The sequence below is a fragment of the Talpa europaea genome, assembly GCF_964194135.1.
Source record: "Talpa europaea genome assembly, chromosome: 6".
Classification (NCBI taxonomy): domain Eukaryota; kingdom Metazoa; phylum Chordata; class Mammalia; order Eulipotyphla; family Talpidae; genus Talpa; species Talpa europaea.
This window is the reverse complement of record NC_140072.1, coordinates 15,841,444-15,854,253: the sequence shown is the minus strand read 5'-3', so window position 1 is coordinate 15,854,253 and position 12,810 is coordinate 15,841,444. Positions and strand designations below refer to the sequence as shown.

General features: G+C 52.6%; 1 protein-coding gene across 1 annotated transcript; it reads left to right on the top strand.

The window, feature by feature from the left end:
- Nucleotides 1–4,316: 4,316 nt before the first annotated feature.
- Nucleotides 4,317–12,615, top strand: PCARE (photoreceptor cilium actin regulator; the record flags this gene model as incomplete). Its single annotated transcript, XM_084236029.1, is given in 3 exon segments — nucleotides 4,317–8,188; nucleotides 12,434–12,479; nucleotides 12,481–12,615. Coding segments are annotated over 3 exon segments (3,882 nt in total). The 5' UTR covers nucleotides 4,317–4,487.
- Nucleotides 12,616–12,810: the final 195 nt, after the last annotated feature.

The window sequence follows — 12,810 nt, the reverse complement described above, 5'->3', positions numbered from 1 at the left end:
CTAGAAAAGTGAGATGATTACCTTTTAATGTTTACATTCTTTGGCTAAGCAATTGCACTTTCCAAAATTTTTCCTGCAGAAATGTAAGCAAAGATTTTACTATGACAATATTTTGGTATTAGTTAAAATAGAAATAACCTAAATGTTCATTAATTGTGACCATTTCTCTAATGGACTATTGTAGAACCACTCTGTGCATGAGTGGAGGGAGAGAGAGAACGCACTGTGAGTGACGTTTATTAGTTCCTTACTCCAAGTACAGGCTCCCTGGGGGTTAAGTCTTTGACATATGAATTTTGAGGAGACACACATTCAATCTATAAGAATATCTAACTAAATTGTATTCATTGAGTCCTCTACACCATATCAGATTTTCTCAGAAATCCCTAAATTGATTTACTTATATTCAATAACCCAGTCTTCCATTCAGTACATGTGTGAAGATTCTAGCCCCAAATTATCTAAAAATATAAAGGATAATCTTTCTGTGGCAAAAAAAAAAAAAAAATTGAATGTTGCCTGTTCTGGACCAGGGAATGTTGCAAAGCACATCCCTCAATCCAAAGGACCAGGTTTGCCTGATCCTTGGCTCCTGAGAAAATTTTCTTCACTTTTCAGGTTCAGGAGAACTCACTGGTGAAGCTAATAGAACTGGAGAGATAAGACATTTTTCAATTTGTTTAAACGACCTTCAGTCTTGGGTCAACCATCTTTTGCTAATCAATTACTTCAACCAAATGAAAAAAGAAAATAGTGTAGACTTAATAAGCTAAAGGACAAGGACTAGCCTCAGTAAACCAATGTTTATTGCATGGTTATGTTTTGGATGCCATGGTTAATAGGATCTATCTAGGCCTTTTGTTGTTGTGGTTCTTTTAGTGACTTTGGAAGGTGGAGCCTAATTTTTCTCTGCTCCCAAACTCCTGGACCACAGAAACATAACATTTCATAAAGAAGTAATGTTGGCTGTTTTGAGCTGCTGTATTTGGGGGTAATTTATATGCAACAATACACAACTAATACAGGGAGGCTTTCCCAAGACCAGGAATGTTATAGCTGAGACTCTTAAAGGCACAGAATAAATCATGAAATGCTGAGTTTTAGTTAGGGGTGAGAGAGAGAACACAAGTATACAACTCAAAGGTTTTCAGCTATTTATATAGCCATGTAATCATAGCCTCATCGATATAAAATATTTCCATTACTCTAAGAAACTCAGCATGCCCATAGCCAATTACTAACTCTCCCCAGAGGTAGCCACTTTATGAGTTTCTGTAACTATAGATTAGTTTGGCATGTTCTTGAACTTCACATGAAGGAATCTTGCAGCGTGTGCTGCTATGACTGGCTTCTTTCACTTGGCTGCCTGTTTCAGTAGTTTGCTCCTGGGTTTGCTAGGGAGTAATCCATTGTGCAATTATGCCAAATTTATTTATCTCCCTGTTGATAGACATTTGGATTATTTACCATTTGACGCTATTTTGAAAAAGCTAGCATGAATAACCTGTGCTGGTCCCTTTTGAGGACCTATGATTCTTCAGTCTTGGGTAAATTCTTAGAATTAAATCTATGGTTAAACCTGCACCCCCTGTTACAGGTTTAACCATCAGTTTTCCAGAGGTGCAGGTGCAGGTTTAACCATCAGTTTTCCAGAGTAGCTTGATCACTTTACATTCCTGCTTAAAGTAGTTCTTTTCTTTCATTTGAAGCAAACCCATTTGAATCAGAAAAAAAAGTCATTCCTAATGAAAACTAAGTGCAATGAATACAGAGCTTCCTAAATGATTTGGCATATTGAGAAGACCAGTCTGGACTGACAACAGACCCTCCAGCAATACTTTACGGTTGGTCTCTGGGTCCCTCGAGCCACCTACATGAAAGATTTTCACAAGGACAATTCAAGCAGAGTTGAAATCCTAGAGCGAGATGATGTCACATAAGGGACCCTTCGATCAGCTTTGCACTTTTTTAACATGGAGAGAAGAATCTTCTCACACGGGTGCATGTTTACCACCAGCCCAGCCCAGCTCAGCCCAGCCCAGCCCGGTGCTGACAAAGGAGACGCCTCCTAGATGCCTAAACGCAGCTGGCCCCAGGCACTGAGTCAACTCAGCGTTTCCCAAGAGTCCTGCTTCAAATAAACAGATCGGAGAACTTTATTAATTATGCACTCCGGGGCATAGGGCTGTGATTGGCACCAGCCCAGCAGCCTCCCCCACTGGCTCAGGGCAGAACCAAGAGGGCCAGCGTCTCCAAGCCCTTCCCATTCCTGAAGCCGTCCTGATGCCCCGGCGGCCTTTCCCTGGGTTGCACAGGCACACAGTGAACATGAAAAGCATAAAACCAGAATATCAACCCCTATCTCAGCAATTTCAGGAGATGCTTGATGCAATTACTTTTCCCTGGGGAAAATTAAAAATTGGCGATACACTTAATGTCCAAAAATGCAAAATGATTAAATAAAAGCCCGTCTTCCTTCTGCAGTCGGTGGAAATTGTGCGTTTAAGAGCAGAGAAATGAAAGAAAAATCCAAGGCAGCAGGACATCAAGCAGGGCTCTTGTATAGGATGTCAGAAAGCCCAGCTCCAGGGCCGCCAAGCCCACTCAATGGCAAGTATCTTCAGACGATTCAGGAAAGGATCAAGGCTTGGTCCTTGATAAGCTAATGAATTTCCTTAGGACTTTTTATTATCATAAGTGGCCTAGTTGCCCTCTTTTTTTTTTTAGTAACTACCACTTGCCAGGCACAGAACCAAACACTCAGCAAGTGAAAATGTATAAATTGATTTAATCCTCACAACAGCTCCAAGGAGGTACCATCATCCCCATCTCAAAGATGAGCAGCGTCTCAGGAAGTCAGGTAACTTGCAAAGCAACCCCAGCAAAAAGGAGAAGCAAGATCAGGGTTTAAACCCAAGTGCCCCTATTCCAAGTCCTTGCTCTGGACTTTCCCTGTAGCAAGTAAAGTTTAAAAAGGGCCTATAGTGGCAGGACAGGCCACAGTGCAGGTTTTCTGATCCCATGCAGACCGGGTAAAGGAGGAGTAAGAGTCCTCAGTGGTTCTTTTTGCAGGTCTTTTATTGGAATTACCAGGAATATGGCAGGCAGGGGTGCTGGGGAGCCAGGAGGCTGGCAGGCCTCCCAGCCGCCAGCAAATCTTCACTCTATCTGGGCTCTCTGGCGTTCTCTGCTTCTCTCTCTGCTTCTGCTACTTCTTTTTCAGCTTCTCTTTTGGCTTCTGCTTCGGCTTCTCTTTCAACTTCTGCTGGCGTCCCCGTGACGCCACCCTTAAAAGCCCAGTCTCAGCCCAGGTGAATCCCATCTACCTATGCCCACACCCTACTCCAGGTGCCCGCCATCAGGCATGCATTCAGGACCGCAAGGATCCATCATCTGTCCTGATGGCGGAAGGGCAGAAAAGCCTGACATTTTTCCTTACCCTACAGGGCCTTAAAATGGGTGGCAACTACCCAAGGGTAAGAACACCAAGTTCAGATTGAGTAGAAGCTGGGTTCTACTCCTGATGACTAAATAGCTCTCGATTGCCAGTTTTAGCTCATTTTCCTGTGGGGAAGCTTGTTAAACCTCTTCCCGGAGAACATGGCTTCCCTGAGCTCTGTGGTCCAGGGAGATGTCTGTGGCAGTGAGGTTTTCTGCTTTTTCCTTCCAAACCTAGGAGGATGGCGTCCCTTTAGCTAGCTCCTTTTTCCAAGGTAAAGGAAAACCACCTTGCCTTCTTTACTCACTGTCTTATTTAGAGAAGTTCCATCGCTAGAACCATGTTGTTTTATAAGCCATACAAACAAGAATGTATTGCTTCAATTACCAGCTATTGTGTGTTTGAGGGTCTTCTCTATAATAGCAGGTTGCCGCACTCCCGGCTCGTTTGCCCTTATTAAACCATGAAGGTCATGTCTCCGGCAGGATCTGTAATCCGCCAGCCCTCCCCTCGCTCCCACAATTGTGTCTCTCCCAGAACCTTTTGCAATTATGGCTCATTTCTCTGGGTTTCATATGGCAGGCATCTGAACAGAACCAAAAGCATAAGCACGTGCAAAACTAATCTGCTTCCCAAGATAGTAAATGCCAAGGAGTTCTATATTAGAACACACTGTGAGAGCTGACTGGCTGGAGCACGATTAACCTAATAGGCTTAAAGTTCCACTTGCATCCACATCTGTCAGGACACAGGCAAAACATGGCCCATGATCCATGAGACCGGGGTCCTCTGGAGTCGCCTGCTGCTTGCGTACAGCAGGTTTGATGTCAGAAGGACTGCAGGATGGCTGGCCTCCCAGCCTCTCCTCTGTGGGGCAGAGGAAGTCAAGAAAGTTGGTTCCAAGCACAGGATCTCATACCATGGACTTCCAAGGATTCTGGCCTGGAAATTGCCTGGATGGACTAGTAAGACAGGCTTTTGTTCCTATTTCAAATATGATTCTCTGAAAATTGTGGAGGTGGTGGGCGGGAAATGACAAGCTGAAATCATGGGGTGTACGCCTTCCCACAGCCACATTGTTAATAGCGTCGCTAAGAGTGGCTTCCAGTTTTTCAAAAAGCCCAAAGCAATTTTGCCAGAACACCAGGGGGGCAGTGACAGAAGCTCCAATCCTTTGCTGATTCAGAACTCCACATGCTATGACACTGGAGGGGCCTTGGCCCAGAGAGAGAGGCTGGCAGAGGGGCAGCCAAATTTCAGGTGGCCCCAAACCACAGCTGAAGAGCAGCTCACGGGAGATCCCACTGCCGGCAGCAGGAAAGACATGGAAGGACCGGCCCCAGGCACCACAACCTCCCCACCCCAGGTGAACCAGTCACAGAGGCACAGGGCTAAGGGCGTCCTATTCAAGGCGCAGAGCTCCCGTGGGTCACAAGGGACAGCCTTTTCCGGGGAGGAAAGTGAAGACAGTAATACCCAGGAGACCTCCAAAGGGGAAAGGAAGCCAAGACGCCACAGTTCGGGCCGACAGGGCCACTGCTGCCCAACCACCCACCCCACTCAGGCGTCTGAAGGCCACATGGACTTCCCTGAGCCCCTGGTGAAGGCCCACCGGCACGCGTACACCTATCTGCACTCCAGCCTCTCCAAGTATGAAGCGATTCTGTGTCTCACTCATGAGGCCACGCGGACCCAGGAGCTACTACAGCCCATGGTCAGCTTCCTGCTGCTGTGCTTTGATGAGGTCCACCAGCTCTTGGGGGAGATCGCCAGGGATGGAGAAGTGCTCCTCCAGGAAGTTGGGGGGGATCTGGCTTGGCCCTTGAGGAATGGAAAGCCCCAGGAGCAGCCAGATCTCCTGCAGCAGCTTCTGCAGTACACAGCGAACAAGCTGCAGGCGCTCAGTGGCACAGTAGCCTCCCTGACCGGCAGCCTCCTGGAGGGCTCCGGCAGCTACCTCCACTCCACGGCGAGTTGCTTGGCAAATAAGCTGAGCACCCAGAGGGGTGCAGATGAACGCCTCCTGAGAACTCTGGAGCTACTGGAGAGCTTGGCAAGCGGCCCAGGTGACCCCGGGGTGCAGGGTCTACCTTTATGCTCTGACGACAGTGGCATTGGCGCTGACAGTGAGTCTGGGCAGCCGGTAGACAAGCTGGGCAAGCAAGCGAGCTGGGACTTAGTGTCGGAGCCTGCAGAATGGAAGCCAAGGACTTCACCCACCATGGAAGCCAGGCTTTCGGGACATGTCCAGAGGCCACTCTGGGTGGGTTCAGACAGACCTCTGGACTGTCCATTCTCAAGGCTTCTTTCGGCAAAGAGTCAGCTGGCAGCACAGGGTGCATCAGAGAGCCCATGGCCCTCTAGCACAGTTCCAGAAAATACTACCTCCAGGCCTTTGACTCTGAGCAATAATGCTCTGTATCGTTCCCTTGCGCTGGGGATCTCTGTGGAGCCACATCTTACTAAAAGCTCCCAGTTGATGGACACACCATCGCTCAGCAGGGAGGACAGCAGCCCAGAGGAAGAGGAAAACAGAGCTAATGGCACAAATCTATGCGCAGGGCAGGAAGTTGCTTCCAGTCCAAGGCCAAGATCATCACCAGCTGGTGCAGAAATTATATTTCAGCCTTACCTCCAGAGACTGAAGAGACCCCAGGCCCAGGAAATGATTCTAAAGATGAAGGAAGCCATCAGTGAAAGGATTAAGTTTGTCCCTGTGCCCGCTGGGCACCAGGACTGGAATGAGGAGGAGAGAACAGCACTGCCCCCACCAAGGCCGTGCACGGTGAGTGGCAGCAAGAGGGTCCCCCCCAGGCAGAGGAGGTCCCAGTCAGAGACCTGTCTTGAGAACCAAGTGAAGGACCCCACCCTCCAAGAGCTGCAGAGGGCCCACAGGGACCTCAGCCTGAGGCTGGACGTGTTCTACAGGCTGGGCACCGGACAGCAGGGGCAGAGCAAGGCGCAGGCCCCTCAGGCCAGGGCAGCAGCTCTGAGGCTGGGCGGCTGCAGGCTTGCCCCGAGCAACACCATCCGCAAGCTGAAGGCATCCCTTGCTGAGAACTTCAGTGTTTTGCCAAGTCAGGACAAGACCATTTTGCAAAAATGCGGTCCCCACACTGAGGGTGACCGGCCCTGGCAAGGCACTGCGGAGGGGCTTCCCCGGGCTACCCCAGCAGTTGAAAAGGCCATTGAGGCTTCTGGGGCCAAGGACAGGAACATGGCGGGCCCTCCCACCAGAACATCCGTCAAGAAACTCATCGAAACTTTCAGTTCCTCAGAGAACCTGAGGACACTGGGGGATTCCCAGGACTCCAGGACAAGCCCCAGCCTCAGGAAGTGGGGTGTCCCCATTCTACCCTCCCGATTTCCTGGCCTTGCTCCTTCGCATTCAAAGCCCCAAATTTCTCCAACAGGAAGAGGATTTTCCAAAGTGGGCCCAGATGGGAAGCCCTTCGCCCCTATCTTTCCTCCTCTGCCCACAGCAAGAGCACCCAGGAGCGGGGACGTCAACACTGACCGGGAGGAAGACCCAGAGCTTCTCCCTCCACCACCGCTGGAAATTCTGATGGACAAATCTTTCACTTCTCTGGAGCCCCCAGAAACCAGTCAGCCAGCAAGGAGCTCCCCTGAAGAGTCCCTCGTGCCAGGGCAGGGAGGGGCTGGCCCTGCACACAGGATGTGGGCTTCCCCAAAGCTAAGAGCCTCCCTGTGCCCCATGGACCTGCTGCCCAGCCGGAGCAGTGCTGCGCCCACCAGGCCCACCAGCTGCACAGGGCCAGGGAGCAACAGCAGCATCTACAGTGCCCGAAAGCTGGCCTCGAGCCTCAGCCACCTGCCAGCAACCAGCAAAAACCCAGAGGGGGAGAGTGACGGGGCTCAGAGGCAGGCACGAGCAGACAAGGTGGCAGGCCTGTCCAAGTGTCCCCGGAAGGCCATCCCGGGGCATCACGCCAGCCACACATCTGCATACAACAGGACTTCAGAATCCAGCCTGGCCAGACCAATGCGAGGCCTGCGTGATCCCGAGGCCATGAGGCAGAGCCCGGAGAGAAACCCTGCTGTGGCCAGGAAGGCCTCTCCCGCCAGGGCACACTGGGCCCCCCGGATGGACAGGATGCACCGGAGCCTGGCCTCCCCTCCCAGACCTGCCCAGCCAAGCGCCTCCTCTGTGCACGCCTCCCCCAGCCCACCAATCAGCCCCCCCGTGAGCCCCAGGGTGCTAAGCCCCCCAACAGTGAAAAAACAAGGTTCTCCCAGCCCTCCCCGAAAGAGCTCACCCACCCAACACCAGGTCTCCAGCCCCCCAACCCAGCACTCAGAAGCAAAACCCCCTTCCTTTGGGCCACCCCCATCCCCTCCCGGGTCCCCTCCTCTTGGGTGCAAGGAGATAAACTCTGCAGTCACTGTGGCAGCCACGGCCAAAGCATCTGGGAACACACGCTCCATATTCTGCCCGGCCACCTCCTCTCTGTTTGAAGCTAAAGCACCGCAGTCTGCAGCCCGCCAGCTCACGCCACCGTCACTGCCCCCGGAGGCCGGGAGCCCTCGTGGGAGCCCCCCGGGATGCAGGAGAAGCAGCTCACGGCCACACCTGAAGGGGGGCTCCCCGAGGGGAGGGGCTCTGTGTGCCCTCAGTCCTCAGCCTTTCACCAGAAGGACAGCTTCCGCCCACCGGTCAGGCCTCTGCCCTCCACTGCCTGTCTCGGGCACCACCAGCTGCACCTGGGAATCCCAGCCAGGCCACAGCAGGTAAGCGACCCCCTTGGTCATGGAAACTGGGCTGCTGCACCCTTCGGGTCTGAGGATCAGGGCCTTAGCATCTTCCAGGTCAGACTGTGCTCCAGAGAGGCCATTGGAAAACGGGTCTAGGGACTCTCTGGCCTCCCCACCACCCCCACCCTCACCTAGCACCCCTCCATCCCCACTAAACCTTGAGCAACTGTGCCTCGCCTGTTACACATTTCAGGTTCCCGAGAAAGATTTAGTTGAAGAGACTCTGTTGCACTAAAAATAAAGTTTAAGGCAATGAAGTTTAAGGCAATCAAGCACACACGCCCCTTATTTCACAGGCAGAGACTGAGATGAAGTGACTCCCCCCCGGCTGAGCCACTGTCTCCCTTGCTGTCACTGTTGTCACTGCAGTAGGCCAGCATCTGGGTGGGGGGTGCTCAGACTTTTGGGTCTCAGGACCCCTTTAAAGTCTTAATGATTGAGATGCCCCCAGAAAGCCTTTATGTAGGTGGGTTCTCATCTATTATCATTTTAAAAAGAACCCCATATTTGTTAACATAAATAATATATTCTTATGAACAGTCACTATATTTTCCACAACACAACAAAAAATGTAGTCACAAGCAAGGCCCTCTCAGCTGTTCGTGCAAATCTCTTCAGTGTCTGCTTCACAGAAAGACAGCTGGACCCTCTGCTCTGCAGCAGCGGCCCATCTGCCCCGGTGCCCACCCCCTGTGGGCCAGAGACTGCATCTACAGTCACAAAAGAATGAGCAAAAGAGACAAATTGCATTTGGAGGTTGGATATAGGGGACCCCCTTACGTCCCTGAAAGGGCTGGAATATAGATCCTGGCGGCGTGGGGTAGACAGGGTTGGCTTCCCCACACCCCCGCTCCTTTAATCTGGCCTGACATCCCCCTCCTGAAGAGCAAAAGGCTCCAGCAGCCCTGAGCTCCAGTCTGGGCGGGGCCGCTGCCCTGGCTGCCTTAGGAGGCCGAGCTCTGGGGTGCCTTCCGTACGAGGGGCCAGCGGCGGCGGGTCACAGGCACAGCCATGCAGAGGCCCGGGCACACGACCGCCTCGGCCATCAGTCAGAGCGCCCTTGCAGGAGCACTGAAAGGAGCACTCCCAAGACCGAGAGGTTATGTTATAGAATTCATAGGGAAATGCATCTTTGCCAGAAGTTGGCCAAGGCTGGGACGTGGGGCTGGGGATGTACATCCGAGGCCTATTAGAGAGGAACTCTCATCATTGTCTCTTGATATCAGATCAGACAGAGCTCAGCCATCACCGTCCCCACTCTGCATTGCTCACGATCGTGTAAATCAGCAGTTCATTTCCACCAGAATGACAAAAGTTTCAGACTTCAACCATCTGCCCAGGCACAAATGGTAATTTTTTTACAAAGGACTCGGCAGTCAATTTTAAATAAAGATATTATCTCAGGAAAGTTGTGCATGATTATAGTTACATAAACTTCCCCAGCCACTTGAAAGAAATGAAATATTGATTATTTTCGCAAGAATCTAAATGTAACATTGCTCTTTTCTTAAGTCTAAAATGAGCTTCCTCCAGCACAGTGCCTTTCATCTGCGAACCTCTATAAATGTTAATGCATTATCCCTCACACTGGCCACTTATTCAGTTATTAGATTTCTAAAACTGTGCCCTTCAGAAGAGCTTGAGAGAACAGGGACAATAAAATGGCATTAATTAAAAACACTAACATTTTAAAACAGCAGGAGCAATAATAAAGTAACATAAAATTGTTCAAGAAGAAAATAATGGCCTTCTCTCAGGCTTCTCCTCGGAACAGGGCAGGCTGAAAAGTTGTTTTATGTCCTGAATCTCAGCACTTGGAGAGATGGGGGGTGTAGCTTGAAAGAGGGGGAGGACTCGCACACAGGAGTCTCCCCAAGGTCGAGCGGGAGGTCACACCATCACTCGCATCGGCTCCCGTGTCTCCGGATGAGACGACCCCTCTAACTCATTGCAAACTGTCACCTGTGAGCATGTGATGGGCAAATGCCCGTCCCCCACGGCCCGCCCACCCCGTTATGCTGGCATCTGGGAGCAGAAGCACGCCAGCTGGGAGCACACTGCGCTGTGCAGTGCCGTAGAGGACAAGGTGTTTTGTTTTTGTTTTTTTGGTTTTTTTTTTTGTGGGACCCTCGCCGGCGGCCGGCGAACGAACCGGAGCTGCAGAGGCCACGGGCAGCCTCACAGCCCAGCACTCAACCGCTGCGCCACCAGGGGAGGCCCTGGACAAGCATTTTTTCTGCCCTCCTGCCTGCGGGAAACACCACCACCTGGGAACTGAGCATGATTTCCCCCAAGACGGTGCAACAGCCAACAACCCGTACTGGCGGCAGCAACTGCTCCGAACGGCTGTTTCCCCCAGTGGGGTCTTGCAAGGACATGATCACCCCCATCTTTTCTTGCAGCCTTGACAGCCCGGCAGGATGGCCTGGCCCACATTGCACGCGGGCCCCCTCCAGCCATCCCACGACAGAGAAAATGTTGATGTTTATATTCTCGGATCGTGGGGCCCAGGGGGCTGGGAACGGTCTTTGGAGGCTTACCCAGGAAGCTCCGTAGCGGAGCTTCACCTGTTATTTCTGTGTTGATTCCCCCGGTGCAGGTACTTGTCTCCAGGTCTCAGCATGCGGGGCCCTGTGGGCTTTTAAGAAGAGTCCAGATTTTCTCCTATAATGTGGTGCTTTTAGCCTTTGCCTGGACTGGCCAGACAGGGGCTCTCTGCCCCAACCCCTGAACCCAGCTTCTAAATCAGGCCACCTAAGGACCAGCCAGGCAGTCACCTCCACAGCCCACCTCCCAACAGTGCTGGGGACATGTACAACCAGTGACACTGTGACAAGCAGGAGCTTGGGCCTGCCGGCCTGTGCCCGTGTGGAATCTGGCTGGGAGGACACAGTTCTAGAATCACATGTGTCAGAATTCTGTGCTCCCTCCACCGATGCTGCATGCCACTATTCCTCTGGGCTGGTCTTTCCAGTTGGGAGCAGCAAAGGGCCGTGGGATGCTCCAAAGAGAGTTGGGGGGCGGGGGGGGGGAGTGGGAGGCAGGAAGGAAGGAAGGAGGGAGTCACATGGAGTCCTGCAGGGACCTGCAATGGGGCCAGAGGCTGACACAGGTGTGGTTGCTCTAAGGAGCAAGGTGGGTTTCTCAGCTGAAAATCACATGTGAATGCCAGCCTTAGCGCCCACCCCACCTCACCTCCATTCCGACCACCTTGATCTTGTTAGACTCCAAAGTCAGCCTGTCCTCTGCTGCTTTGACACCCCATGAAAGCCAGGCACACAGAGCCGAGCGTGCTATGTAATGAAGCTCTCCGGGACTTGTCCAGAACATGGTGTCAGGGCAAAGAGAAGGGCCTCTGTCTGTGCTCGTGGGCTGCGGGGTCCACTCCTGGCCCTCAAGTGCCTGATGGAGAGGCCCTGGCCAAGGCCCCAACTCCCTGGACCTCGGCCGCCCACGTGGAGCATGACAGGATGGCCTGTCCCGTCCAGGTAGGACTCCTGATGTTTGCCGCACTGCTAGCAACGCAGCTGTAGTATGCTGCACCCCAGGCTCATGCCTTTGCGTGCCCCTTGAGATGGGTACTATCACCTTCATTTTGCCAGAAAGGAAACTGCACTCCAGTGCACGCGGGGAGGCCCTTCCCACTCAGGCCCCTCACTATGTCTCTGGGCTGGGAGGCTCTGCTGTGGCCACGTGCTGGCCCTGCAGTGTCCATCTTAGCCTATTCAAGAGCAGGGTGGGAGCTGAGCAAAGCGGGTTTCGTTGTGATCGCTGGTGATGTCTAAGTCAGCCAGCGAAGCCTGGTCTTTCATTAAACAAGAAGTGCTTTAAAAACAAAAACAAAATAAAGGCCCAGCTGCCAGAGCTCCTGTGGGAGTTGCTTTGTTTAGAGCAACAGGATCCTGGGCATCAGGGGAGAGAACAGGACTCAACCTGTCAGTGCGACGCCGGAGCTGGCTCCCACGGAGCAGGACCAGGCCAGGCAGGCGCGAGGACAGCGCCGCCGGACAGAGAGGCACGGAAAGGCAAGCAAACGTGCTGCAGAAAAGCAGGCAAGGCTGATAGAGAAAGGCAGAGGCCCGTACCAAGAAGGGCCCACCAGGCCCGTGGGTGAGACAGACGGATGGGGCGGGACAGACAGACGCAGAGAGGAGGGTAGGGAGGGGCCAGAGGACGCCCAGGCAGGGGAGTTTGATCTGCACCTGTCCTGTCTCTTGGCAGCAGCAGTGAGGACGGGGAGCCGCGGAGCAGTCCTTGTGCCTCAGAAACTGAAGGGCGGCAGGGGTGCACCACCCCCAGAGTTCTGCGTGCTTGGCCATGGGCTGCACCGGGAGGTCAGCACCAACCCTGCTCTGGAAAAGCCCCAGCCAGAAGCACAGCCCCAGCAGAAGGAAGTGGCCTGACGGGCTAGCCAGCGGCGCCCCAAGGGTGCCGGACATTGAAGTCAGCAGAGGGCGGCAGCCAAGCGTAGTGGGCAAACCCAACTCCTACTGAGATGTCCTAGAAAGGTCTGGAAGGTGCCCTGCCCAGCAGGTCTGCCAAATTCTAAACAATCAGTGTTTTTCAATTCTAGATCCCGGTTGGCCTTGGTAGTCAAA